The sequence below is a fragment of the Apteryx rowi genome, unplaced genomic scaffold (genome assembly GCF_003343035.1).
Source record: "Apteryx rowi isolate R43461 unplaced genomic scaffold, aptRow1 scaffold_856, whole genome shotgun sequence".
NCBI lineage: Eukaryota > Metazoa > Chordata > Aves > Apterygiformes > Apterygidae > Apteryx > Apteryx rowi.
In genome coordinates this window covers 1-13,937 of record NW_020451156.1, presented here as the reverse complement: position 1 = coordinate 13,937, position 13,937 = coordinate 1, and the positions used below count along the sequence as shown (strand labels likewise).

Sequence of the window (13,937 nt, the reverse complement as noted above, 5' to 3'; positions counted from 1 at the left end):
TGCCAAAACTAACTTGAGGGCAGACGTAATGAGTGAAGCCCATTTCCATCCTCCTGAATGGTAGTAACAGGAAAAATGGAATCTCAGAAGAAATTGTAGTGTCTGCGTTTACCTAGAAAATCATTGAAAACACGCAGTCTTGAGAAACACAAGAACACAAATGGCGTTCCTCCCATTTCTTTGAGGCCAGGAAAGTTTTGTTTATTCTTATTTTGGTTCAAACACGGACCATCTAGAGTTCATAGCGACAAGCATTTTCTACAAAAAGTATTCATTGTTAACACAGCACAGTTGAAGAAAAGACAACAGGTATACTCACAATCAGAGTAGGAAACTAACAGAACCAAAGGGAAACAAATTAAGTATCTTTAACAGTTCTCTTTACTCACACTAAAGAAGAGTATCTTGCAAATGACAAACTATATATAATGTGATTATGTAGACCACACTCATAAAAAGTATGGAAATCCTAAATGTCAGCCTTTTTTTTTACATCTAGTTTTATACTAATTCTATTACAGAACCCAACAAAATAAACCGGAGAGCAGGTCAGCCTTCTCAGTTCCATCTTTCTTCTCATACCCCAGATACAATTTCTGCATTTATACCGAGCCAATGGCCCAGCTGTGCAAGTGATCTCTCCCCAGTAAATCACAGGCAGTATCCATGTTTACATACACTGTAGCATCCAGACATTTTCCTACTCAGCTAGTGGAATTTTTATTTATGCTGGCCCACCGCAGATTAGTGACAGGCATTTTTATTGCCATCTTTGCTCAGCTTATCTAAGGTAGTCAAGGACCTCTGACCTAGACTGAAGCTTCCACTGGCAGAGCTGTCCAGATGGAGGTGAAACAAGGTTTCCAAAACAGCTAGTGATGAAACAATCTCAGGCTAGAGGAGAAAAGGACTATAAGAAACAGGTTCTGTTCTTTCCTCTACCCTGATAACTTTAGTCTTTGACTTCACAAAACCAAATTTACTTCACTTTTCCTACCTAAATGAATTTTGAATGATTACAAGCAAGCTATTCTCTATGAGGTATAAAAGAACAGCAATGTTTTGAAGGAGCGGTAGCATCTTTTATTAGACTAGCTGATATAATTTGAAAGAACAGACAAACATTATTAGGATCTTCCAAGGTTTACCCTCCTGATGGAAGGAACTCTAAGATCAAATTTTTGAAGCTATTAGCTCCAGTAAGAAAACTCTCATCTCAGTCACTCAGAATTTGTTATCTAAAGCATTCAACTGAAAGCATTCTCCGTCCTCCTAGAGGAAGGATAAGTTATTCCCAGAGAAACAGAAACAATCTCCATTATACACCCAAAGCAGGTTGTAACCAGGTCTCCAAATCCCAACCTTAGCTATCTATGCTAGTTATAATAAATGAAGAAGTACGTAAACAAAACTTCAGCATACAAAAGCAGGAAAGTTTTCAAGAGGAAACAAGGGTGCACCTAACACCTGAACTGTAACATCCAGCAGGACAAATGATGTGTGATAAGCTAGCCTATTTTGTGTATCCTACATGAGCAAAGTACAAAAAGACCTCAAAAAATGCAAGTTATCCTTTTCCCATGCTTGTGAAATGGGGTTGTCAGGCAGAAAAATCACCCTCCTTCCAAATACAACCTCCTCCCTCCCTATCACTTTTCCTGACTCATTAAAAAAAAAAAAAAAAAAAACCTGCCTACCAATAAAATGGTCAAAAAATAAGTGAAGAACCTCCTGTTCTTACAAAAATAGGAACTAGTATGTTATCAAAATTCAAAACAACTTCCCACCAATCATTTGCCTTATCTGTCTTCTAGATTGTATGCTTTTGGGTGCGAGTACTAAAACATCCGAGAACACACAGGCCTCTTGAAACTTTAAACTGTGATTTACAAGGGCAAACATGTTGAGAAAGACGCATGATCTCAAAGCCAAGCTCGGCATTGTTAAGGGGTCTGAACCAACGATAGGGAAATGAAAAGAAATGGGAGAAGCAATACTTCCTAACACTTTTCCTGCGCCCAAAAAAGCAATTTTGATGTGAGACGAGAGCACCAGAAGTAGTTGTTGGGAAACAGCCTTCCCTGAAGCAGTTGCTCAAGTAATGTGGCATAAATAAGAAAGAAAGTGCAAATGTAATGGCTGTTCCTGGAAATCCTACAAACTGTCATAATGGGAACTCAACTGGTTGAAGGCCTCAATTTATGAAAGTCTTGCTGGAGAGAAAGAGAGAGAGAGAAAAAAAAAAGTGTCTTCCTAAGCCTTTGAAGGAACCGAAGAAAAGCTCTAAAAATAGTATCTGCTCACAAATAAAAATCCCTGGATTCTCTACCCACTCCTCAAACACAGGCAGCTGCTCTAATTTGCACCAGCTACTGTATGGTATAAGGATTGCTGATAAGTTGGAATAACGCATAAAGCATAAGTGACAGTAAACGGGCTGCCCTGCTCACAGTGTCATACTTCCATTCCCCATGTGAGGCGAGAAGGAAATGCAGAAGTTAGTTACGCAAGCTGAACAGTCTCTTCCTTAAGACTTAAACTGGTCTCCTTGACCTTTTAAAGTGCATTCAGCCATTCAACTGGGGGGGAAAAAAAAAGTCAGTGATCTAAAACAAGAGGTTTATCATTCAACATAGCCACTTACTGTGTGTAACCAGTACTGTTTTATGTATGGTAACAAAGCTATGAGGTTTAGGCTCAGGGGTTTCATTTTTCCTTAAATGACTATTTCTTGACAGGTATTTGCATATCTGTATATTTGTACACAGAATCAAGCTCCAATTGTAACCAGTACACAGTATTTTATTTTAGCTTGGAGTCCAAGTGTTAGTAAAAATTATGCTTTCCATTTATATGTGGAAAAACTCTAAACAAAATAGAGCAGATTATTAAAACAGAAGCTTTTTAGTTTATTCTGCAGAAAATACCATGCACATCTTAAAAAAAACTTTTCAGGATACCCTAGTAATCATCCCTCTTAAAAATAAACAAACAAACAAACAATAGCAGAGTATTAAAAAAGTATCAGGATATTAGAGGAACGTGACTAAAAAGTTAAGACAGTAACTGCTATGACAGAATCATGTTAAACAGAGTCTAAACAAAAGGATGTCAGAGATCTAAAAATCGTGAGAAAAAGCCAACACCCTGTCTTCTTTACTTGAAAACAAAACACTATGAGTTTTAAGATAATAGTTCCCTAAATCCTAACAGGCAACCTTAATGTCTGCTTCACCCTAAATTTCGGACAACTGTTAATGCCCAAAGCTCCTTCACCACCAAAGGCTGCAACCAGCTCTCCATGGCACAAGGAAACAAGACTGCAGTAGGTTTCCATTCTTTCCAGTACAAGCAGCAGCCTGCTAAATTCTTCAAATACCATCCAAGCTTTTGGAAGATGCAGCAGGATCAAACTGTCTTGATTCTCTGATAATGGAGGACTGTTTAGATTTTTAAAATGTATTTTGGTACAACCTTCCGTACAGACTTTCCTATTTCAGAGCTAAGAGTTATCTTTTTTCAATTTAGTTTAATAAACTTGTTTTTAATCCAGAAATATATACTAAATTAGCTATTTGTGAAATAATCAGCAAGTTCCCCCCAAATAGGCCTCAATTTCAGCACTATAAAACCATTGAAATTGCAAGCATTTAAAGAAATTCATACTAAGCTTCCAAATTACACATAAAAATTCAATCTTAATAAATAACAGGTAGTTCAGGATAGTTTGATATTAGTTCTTATAGTAATGCCTAATTATTTACCTTAATTTAAATCAAGGCTTTCATTATATGAAATAAAATCTGTAATTCTGCTAGAGAAATGGCAAGTAGTTCCTCAAACTTTTCTTTCCACTGAAATAACCTCCATTTTTAATATTGTATAACAAAGACTAGTGGTCCCCCAAATTACACAGTTCTTGCTGGGTTAGAAAGATACTGTTGCTGATCATGGATATTACAATGTATTTGGAAGAACCACTATGAGTGCCTTAATTCTATACAACATGATCATTATCAGTTGAAGTTAATAGTAATACCCAAAACTCGACCACTAAAGACAGCACCAAGCTTTTATACAGGAGGGCAAGTGTTTTTGATACAAATGACAGTAACTCAAAAACTGTGATCAACTGAATCACTATTTCCTGTTTATAATCAGTTTTTCATTGCCTGAAAAGATGTTAGAACAGAAAAACTGGGCTTCAAAAATTTTTTGAAATTTTGAACACTATTTAGAGACACAGGAATCTGCAGAGAAATTTTGTCTTCTTTCACACTGTTGGCTTCCTTTTAAGAAAACTCCAATTACTGATCAATAGACATGAGCAGTTTTCTTAATAAGAATAAACATAAGGGTTATGTCACATATTCTACTCCTACTATTAACTGATCATCAACTAAAGGAAGCTTCAGCTATGTTATATACACCCCACCCTTAACATGTAAAGGGGTCACGTGCCATTCTTCCTTAAAAAAGATAGAGGCATGGAGCCTAGGTAGCTTTCCCAGCATTCTTCTTCAGAAGAGATTTTTTTTCTTTTGCAATCTCTGTAAGGAAGAGACAAATAATTAACTTATGCTGTCATTGTTCTGTGTGCCAGTAGAATATCTATGCTCTTCATGTTGTACCACTCAGTTTTCCCGCTAACATCACCATGAACCGATGAAAGACATGCTTTCCCCCAAGTAGAACTTTAAGTAATAAATACGTTGTTTTTAATTAAAAAAATCAAATACATCTGCCACCACAAGCCTGCTGAGCTCACAGTCCCTAATACTAGCAAAAGGGACTTCCCTTCTGTATAGCTGAAACCCCTATATGCAACTCTGAATGGAGACACAGTAATTACAATGCTTCACCTAGGAAGCACTGCCTTAAAATATACATAATAGTTGAAACTTGTGGTGACCTTCAAGGTTCAGGTAACACTGACAGAAGACACTCACCTTCCACACAGGTCAGGCCATCAAAACTATCAGATGCCAGTGTTGTATTTCTCTGGACTAGAGTCAAAATACTGACTAAACCTATCAAAACCTCAAGCTAGAACCATTCCCATTGTCTTAAAACTAGCTTCCCTTTTTCACACTAAGTCACTTAGAAATCTAAACACTCTGCCCAGAACTGAGATAAAATGTACTTATTTCAAACAGGTACAGCTTTATCTTAATTATGAAAAAAAGCACGCCCAAACACTATTTAAACACTTCAACTGTAAAACAACCAAGAGGTAAAAAAAACTGGCAAGTTGATTAAGAAAAGAAAAAGCTACATGGCAGGAAAAGGAAAAAAAAAAGAAAGAAAAAGAAAAAAAAAGGTCACTAAAGACACACACTACACAGAAATAAAGAACAATAAAGAGTCCGAGTAAAGTACAACTATAATGTTAACCTGTCAACAATCACAGTGCTAACTTGCTGAAGAACGAACGTTTTAAAACATTACATAAACAGAAAGCACCTATTGATTGTTTACGATGAACTAGAATTACACTTGCTGACTAAGGCAGGACAGGTTTCTGAAACATAGGGTCCAGATCCACAACCGAGAGACAGAGCAAAGGCCATTTCCAGGGCAGAAAATATATACAGGGCCAACGGGGCATCAGTGAAAGAGAGAGAAATTCATCTTTCAAAAGGCAAAAGGCGAGGAACGTGGTGAGAGCCCCCGCCCGGGCAGGGACCATCACGGCCACGGGGAAAACCGCAGGGCAGCGGCCGCCCTCCCTCCCCGCTCGGGACGGCCAGAGGCGGCGGCTGCCAGGGGACTCCGGGCCCCCCTCCGCCATGTGCCCGCTTCCCGGGCAGGGCGAGGGGCAAGTGGGGCCGGAGCACCCTCCCCGTCCCCCGCGGGGGTACCTCATGCTGTAGGCACCGGCTCCCAGCTCCTGCCCGATGCCCGAGAGGCTGGCGTCGAAGTCGTGCACCAGCCCGGACTCGATCACTTCATCCATCTTCAGCACCCACGCCATCTTCCGCCGCCCCCCGCGCTCCCGCGGCGCCGCCGCAGGAGGGGCCGGACGGGGAGGAGCCGCTCAGCCCCGGAGCCGCCGCCGCCGCGAGGCGGTGTCTCCGCGGGGGAGGGGGGCGGCGGGGAAGCGGGAGAGAGGGGAGGGGAGCGCGCAGAGCCGGCGGGGGGGGGGGGTCCGCGTTCAGCCCCGGGGGGGCCCTTTCCCCGCGGCACCACCAGGGCGCGGGGGCGCTCTCAGCATCCTGCGCCCGCCCGGCCGCCGCGGGGGGCTGCGGACCCGGCGGCCGCCTCCGCCGCGCCCTTCCCCGCCGCCTCCGACCAGACACAGCTCAGGGCCGCCGCCGCCCGAGCTCCGACCCAGCCCAGCGGCGCCTCCCGCCGCATCATTCACCGCGGGGAGGCTGCAGCGGCAGCAGCCCGGGACCCGCCGCCAGCGCGGGGACCCGCCGCCCGCTACAGCCCCGCCGGGGGAAGCGCTGCCGCCGCCCGCGGCGCCGGGCTGCCTGGCGCCTGCCTCGCGGCGCTGTAACGGCCGCCGGTGAGTCGGTGAGGGTCTCCCCTCCCCCCGCGGGCGCCGCGCACCGCTCCGGCGTCCCCCGCTCAGCGCAGCACCCGCGCTCACGCCAACATGGCGGCTACTTCCACCCCCAAGTGGCTGCCGGAGCCGGGCCTTACCGTCCTCGGGGCCGCTCATTGACTGGCCTCCATCAGCGTGCCCAATCAGAAAAGGGCGAGGAGGGCTGAGAGGGAGCATAGCCAATGAGACAGCACTTCCTCACACGAGGCGACGTCACCAGGTGACAGCCCAGGAGGCCCCCCCCCCCCCAGACTATAGGGCCCATCATGCATTGCTCCAACGCTCTTCCTTCCTCCGTCCTAGCCCCGCCGAGCGGGAGCCCCGCCGCGCGCAATGCATGCTGGGAGGTGCGACTGCCTGGGCCAATAGCGCGACCCGCCCTCCCCGGAAGCGGTGACTCCAAGGCGTGCCTTGACGACAGGCCCGTGCAGCGAATCCTGGGGAACACGGAGAAGCGTCGCGCCTGAATGGATAGAATTTCGGGCGGCTGCGCGAGGCGGCCAATAGGCACGTTAAGAGGGCGGGGCTCCTGCTATGGAGCCGGAAAAGAAGCGCTTGCGCCCTGAAAAGTGCAAAGGCGAAGGGGGGCAGGAAGTGGCGTCACCTCTCCGCGAGGCAGCGCGCGGCGGTGCGCCAGCCGTTACCCCGCCGCAGTAGCGCCTGCGCCTCCTCCCCCGTCCGCCAGCAGGGCCCAGGCTGGGGCTCCAGTATTAAAGCAAGACCTGTTATTTCAGGGACAGGAGGCCGAGCCAGGCCCCTGGCTTACAGCAGTAGTAGCCTGCGTTTCGAGGGCAATAATGGAACCTGAAACGTTTATCGAAGGCAGTTACAAAAATTCCTTGACACGCACTCAAATGCAGAGAGGGGGCTGTGCGCTCTCTTCTGCCACGCTGCTGGCGAACATCTGTAGATGGGTGTGTTTAAACAAAAATCAGTTCTCTAAGGTCTTCAGGGCAGTTGAGAAGCCAACATAATGCATTCAGAAAAGGGTAAAACCCGGGTTTGCTTCCTCTTTCTGCCCTGTAGCCTTCCCCCCTCAGGAAAGTCAGAACTTTACACTAAATCAATCTCTGAGAATAGAAGAAACGTAAGAAAAAGGAAGACGGCTTTTCATCTCTTGCTTGTCTTGACCTATAAAAGTTTCCAGAGAACAAGAACCTGCCCTAAAGAAACCAAACCCATCTGCATTTAAAGGACTGATTTACAGTCTTCAATACTGTGCAAAGTCATATAAAGCCAAAAGACAAAGCAATACTTGCAGGCATGCAAGACAGAAAAATAGTTATATCTCATTTAACATACCCTATATAAATACACTATGCAATTTGATTTAAAAAAAATCTTTAACATCTGCATCCTGGATTCAGAGTATCCTGCCTGTTGAAATGACTGTTCACAAATCTGAAGGGTCACAGGGCATCTGCAGATAGGAACCTCAGAAGTGGTGGGAGCTCAGAGGAACACACTCGCAGGTCACAGCCCTTCTTTTATCACCTAATCACTAAAAGGAAGCTGCCATAATGCAAATACAGCAAGCATATATTTCTAATCTTCTCATGTTAAACTACATCCACCTGCGATAGGCAAGAAGTTCACTAATTCTAAAGAATTTCTTTGCGTAGTATTCATTTCCTATGATTCTCTCTTTCTGACTTATTTCTTGGCCCATTTTATAGTGCCTTAAGTCCATTTTGTAAATTTTAGGATACATTAAGACTTCCTTCCTGTCCTTTAATAGGCCAAAAACAAGTTAAATTTGGGTGCGTTCAAGTAGTGTTGAATTTGTCTTTCTGGAATATGAATTTACGTTCTGTAAAAATTAAGTTGCTGGATTTTATTCTGTTATTCTAATCAATGATTTCATATTCTCCAAGGAGAGGATTCAAGAAGCAGCTAAGCTTTCAACAAATAATTGTCATTGATTATAATGGCCTAGCAGGTGGAGAAGATTAGGAGGGATGCAAGGAAGAACTCGAATTGCTGGCCTAGATTTTAGGCTCGGTGGAGACAGCATAAAAAATAAAATATTTAATCTGGGGGCAGGAGGAAGATGCTAATAAGATAAGTAACCCATGACTTTATGTATAGAAAGATTCTCAAAAAGCTCAGTGTTAATCATTCAGAGGATTGCTGAATAATTTTATGAGGAGTTCCATTAAAATGATTTGCCTAGTGAGCAAACTGGAGAGAACCAAGACAGTAAAATATACTTTGATCATATAGCAATACACTTTAAGTGGTACTGGTACTTTTTTGTGTGGTTTTAATGGTACTGGTACTTCTGCTGCTGTAATTGATTTAAGAGTTCCCAGGCCTGGCTGCAGACAGATGAAGAATTCATCTGCCTGTACAGAGAACCTGAAGAAAGGGAGATTCATGAAGAGGGCATGGCCTCATGAGCAAGTCACTAACATAGGCACTAGCTGCAAAGTTACTGCTTTTGTGAGAATAATTGAAAATACTCCATGCAAATTACCTCTTTTAAGCCTGGCAAAAAGGCAACAAGGCCCCAAATTCATTAATTTATGATTATGGCTGAAATATTTGTTAGCAGTTCTGAAGGAGGATAACTACCCAAATGATGGCATTATTAATTAATATTATTAATTAATAAGATCACAAGTGGCGGATTTTGACTGGGGATTATTTTCCTGACATAAATTCCAATCTGTGCTGAGGAAATCTTGAATGGATACAATAAGATCCACCCTCTTGCAGCTCAGTCTCTAAAAGTTGGGTAAAGCTTGTCCATACTAAGCAGACCAGCTGTTAGTATTTCTGAAGATGTTATATTTTAGGATGTAAAGCATCCTTTTTCTGTTAAATCTATGCATATCAGAGTGCATATATATATTTTTTCTTTAGGCATTATTTATATCCCAGGCTTATTTACAAGTTTTCAGGTTTTTTTGTTTTGTTTTGTTTTGTTTTAAAGTACAGACCTTTCATATGTTTGCTTGCTTTGGGGCAGGTTCCTTGATCAGTCCAGTTCTCAGGGAAGGGGGGAGGAAATCAGCAGTGCACACAAACACCTGTTTCCATTCTTGGGGCCAGGTCTAACCAACTCCAAAACATGGAGTTGTAGCTTCAGTGCAGATCAGCTCAAGTATTCAACTTAAATCTCTAGTTCTTGTAATTATGATGCCATGTTCTCAACTATTGGCAGAATAGGTTCAACATATCTTAAGATGGAAAAAGCTTACAAGCAGAAATCTTGAAAACAAAATTTTTTTCTATTTTTCAGTTTTTAAACTAGCCTCAGGTTTTTTAATGCCTACAGTTGACATTCTGGATGATAGCAAGAATGGCAGCTGCTCCCGTAGCTTACTTTTTAAAAAATCCTAATCTCTGTTAGTTTTACCATAATTTACCTTTCAGAATGATTTTTTGTTCAACTTCCATATTGGCCTTATACAGGTTCCTATTATAAAGATAAAATTCTTACTTTTTATGAGCAATGGGTAGTCCTGACTGGAAAACTTAAATTGTTGCACTTTTGATGCTGCCTGTATTTCATAGAAAACTGGAGTGGGTTTAACCAATTAGGAACCATTGAAAATCCACATACCATGCACATGTGGTACATTTTATATGCCTTTTTCCTAGTAAAATTCCTATTCTACAACTTTTGCAATATAAGCCCCATGTAGAGTCCCACAAGTAGTCACATGAATTTTTTGGAAGGATCAGATTGCAGAATTTGTGCCTAAATTCTAAATATTTGCTGATCAGTAAAAGCTGAGAGCAGAGGTAATGGGACAGAGCAGACTGTGTGCTGTATGGAATGATACTTCCTCCTGGCTCCCTCCAAATTTTTGCCTATATAAAATGTGTTAAAAGCTTTCCACCTACCTAGTGTGACTGTCTAAGACAAGACTTAAGTAAATAAGCATTTTGAGACCTCAGATTGCTTCTCTAACCCTCTGAGCATGTCAAATTCACAGGCCTAACTTGTAATAGATAATATTCACTGTGGCCTGCCAGTCCAGTTCTGCACATGCCCTGTTACCATCTGAGCAGGGCTCAGGACTTCAGAGCCAGTCTCTCACTTAACACCAGTGGGAATCCTCAGGCAACTCTGCCTTCCACCTACATTCCCAAGAAGGGCTTGATCAGAGTCTCTACCCTGGGCCCAAATCCCCAAAATATAATTTATGACTGAGAAAGCATGTGTATGTAGCAGGAGACCAATTTTGAAAAGGTATCTGCACAGACATATTTTAAGTATAGTTTTACTGGGATGTGGGAGAAGGAGAGAAGAAGGGATCCTAATACGCTCCTGGCTCCATCTGCTCTACACTAACACTGGCTGGCATCACCCCCTGAAGTTGACTGCCGTTTCTATATAAACCTTATTGACATCCAGATGTGGAATGGAGGCGTAGCACTTCCCTAAGGATCTGACAGAGTCAAGCAGCTCGATGATTATGACCAGATTGAAGCCTCTTGCCTAACTATTTTTTTTTCCTTTCTGCTTTTGGTAGTCAGCCTCAAGCACCAATTTTTCAGCTCCTATACGCAACCCTTAATTTATGGAAGTATCTCCCCAGCACCGTATTTCATATCAAAACACAGGTGCATGCTGCCACCCAAACCTAAAGGCACGTGCTCGAAACTTTGGAGGAAGAGTGACTTCAGAGGGACTTGTTTGAATGGCAGCACTTGAGATGAGAGTGGGATGGGGAAACACAGAAGCAAATACAGGGAGCAGTGGAGAAAGACAAGACAGTGAAAACAAGCGCTGAGAGAGCATGGCCCTGCGGAAAGCTGCGGGGGGGGGGGACACTCCTCTGGGCTGAACAGCGGCTGAAGCAGCATGGAGCGGAGAAGTGAGCGGATGCGCTCGTGTTCCCTCGCAGTTTGATCCCTTCTGTGCTCAGAATTGTGCGCATTACTTGCAACCGAATGGGATTGCACCAGGGAGCTGCAGCACCCATCCGTCCTTTCTGGTTCACTGTCTGGGTCACTAAACACACCAGTATGTTTGCTACATAGTCGTGTTAGCCAATCTAAGTTTCAGATCACCCTGACCTTTGTATTGAAATGGCTTGGCCATATAAACTCCACTGCAAAATTTCATTAATTTCACGTTTTAGTTCATCAGAACCCAAATACAGCCTTACTGCTTTTTAAAACCTAAAGCCATTAACATATTTCTAATAACAGCATCCTACTCAACAGTTCTACAAGAGCAGAAGTAATACTGTAATACAGTACTTAGTATGAGACTTTACCAACAAACAACCCATATCAAGGTAGATTATTAAACACTGTATCATGTTTACACACATTGTTTTTAGCCAAAAAGTATTCAGTTAAAGTTTAATACAGAGATTGAATCACATTATAAATTGAGATTTTAATGTCAAGATTAGCTGGAAGCTCTGAACTTATCTTAGCTCTTGTCAAAACATAATCATTTTTAATTATAAGAAAAATTTGAATACCAGCCAAATAATATTTTAGCCATGAAGAGAAAGTAAGTTCATAGCTCATAGGGATATGATGATGCAATAAACTACATATTGCATCAGAATTTCAATGCAAAATGTTAACTGGTGTGTCTGGACTGACAGTACAAAGCAGCTCATATTTCTGATACTGCACATCAACTGAGCTTCAGTAAATAAAATGCACTTTTCATAGTACTAACGAAGCACTGAGATGTTGTGACTCTGTATTACTTGATATAAACAGTTTTACCTAAAGGCTGCACATGGAATTTGAAAGAAAAAAAACATAAGTTAACATCTCTGCGAATATCATATTAAGCAGTAAAACATTTCCATTGCTGTTACTCACACGCATGTATGGTGACATAGTTTGTGAAAATCATGAAGCTATGGCAAAATAAATCTCCACTACGGTGACTCTAGTGCTCAACCTTTTCTTAAAGGATCTAAGATCAGCAGCTCTGTTTGAAGGCTTGAGCTTGTGAAGTAGCAAAATCTGTGTATTCTACATTCTTGTGTGTATGTGCATGCATATATATATATATAAATTACAATTATTATTTAAAATCACCTGCAATCATTCATTTCTTACCGCAGGTAGCTGCTGCTAGTGGTGGGATACTGGTGATGGTGATAATGTTCAGGCTGGCTGTGCCAGAAAAGCATTTTGGGATGAGATGAGGCGTTGTGCTCAACTGTGAGATGGTCACTGCAGTGATGGGGAAAGAGGAAAGAAAAAACAAACACACATTCAGATTAAGGCTGCAGTTGTTTTCCTCTCACACCTTTAGATTTAGCTGCTGCCGCCAAGTCTCCAAGAGAGGCAGATGGCTCAAGCCTTGGCAGGTTCCCACCTGCTCCCCTGCCTCCCTCTGCCCCAGCTGCTGCCCCGCTGCGAGGCATTATCACTGGCTGCCCTGACACCAGGCACGGCCCAGACCCCAGCAGCATCCATCGCCCCATGTATCGCCTGCCCGCCCTTCCCCACTGCCAGGGCCACTGCGCAGAGCTGCTGCTGCCCCAGTGGCCCCAAATAAGGGGCTGCGTGTTGCAGAGGCAGGAGGAAGAACAGTTTCATAAGCACTTCCACCTCGGAGAGGCATTTGGTCCTTTCTTCAGGCAGTCCACTGAAGTACTTGGACACTTGGATATAACCTGCATAGATATGAATCAAGAGTAAAGAAAAGGAGAGGGGGGAAAAATATACAGTGACCTCTGAGGCAAGCAAAATGCCTTCTCAGTAGCGTTTGCACTGCATCCCTTTTTTCTGTTCGTTATCTACACCTGATCAAGGGGCAGGTTACTACATAGTGTAATATTATTCTTTCTAGTTGCTTTCTTGCCATTAACAAAGATTAGAAAAAAATGAAAACGCTGTCCAACCACAGGGAAACTATTTACTCTTTAGGCCAGAAAGCCTTTCTTAATGTAATTTTCTTTGCATTTGATTTTGAAAGTTTCTCTCTCAAGTTACCAATTATCTCCCAGTTGCTGCATCCATTGGTGGCTACCATTTAGATGAAACTGAACCTCCAGCAAACCGCTTGTTTTTATATCCAGTTACAGCTTCACCCTCCCGCCTATTAACAGCAGAGAGATGGGCAACTTGCAGCTCAGCTTAGTTCCCCCCCTCACCCCCCCTTTAGGGGGGACTCACATTCAGATGCAAACCAGCTGCTTGGTGCTCCCATGCCTCAGTGCTGTTTGCTTGCCCAGGTTTGCAACCTGCATTGTAATTTCTATTTTACAACAAACAAGCAAAATAGCATTGACTGATCCCACTAATACCTTGACACCCAGAAGTGAAAAAGGGCACACACCCAAAAATCTCGTCTGAAAATAGTTACCTGCAGAGGGCAGCCATTCTGCTTGAAATAGAAATGAATACTGAAAAATTAGTAGTAGTTTGTTGGGATTTTTAACCCCCCCCCCCC

General features: G+C 43.0%; 1 protein-coding gene across 7 annotated transcripts in view; it reads right to left on the bottom strand.

Moving 5' to 3' along the window:
• Nucleotides 1–6,784, bottom strand: part of UBP1 (upstream binding protein 1) — a 38,144-nt gene extending 31,360 nt beyond the window's left edge. Inside the window, exons 1-2 of one of the 7 annotated variants that reach the window (XM_026090269.1) lie at nt 5,862–5,936; nt 4,462–4,550 (exon numbers count right to left, since the gene is read on the bottom strand). In XM_026090269.1, coding sequence (XP_025946054.1) covers nt 4,462–4,514 — 53 coding nt within the window. In that variant the 5' untranslated portion in view covers nt 4,515–4,550; nt 5,862–5,936. Of the gene's footprint in view, nt 1–4,461; nt 4,551–5,861; nt 6,098–6,648 lie in introns of those variants that run through there. The other 6 variants (XM_026090273.1, XM_026090270.1, XM_026090266.1 and 3 more) reach the window with 6 other exon arrangements.
• Nucleotides 6,785–13,937: the final 7,153 nt, after the last annotated feature.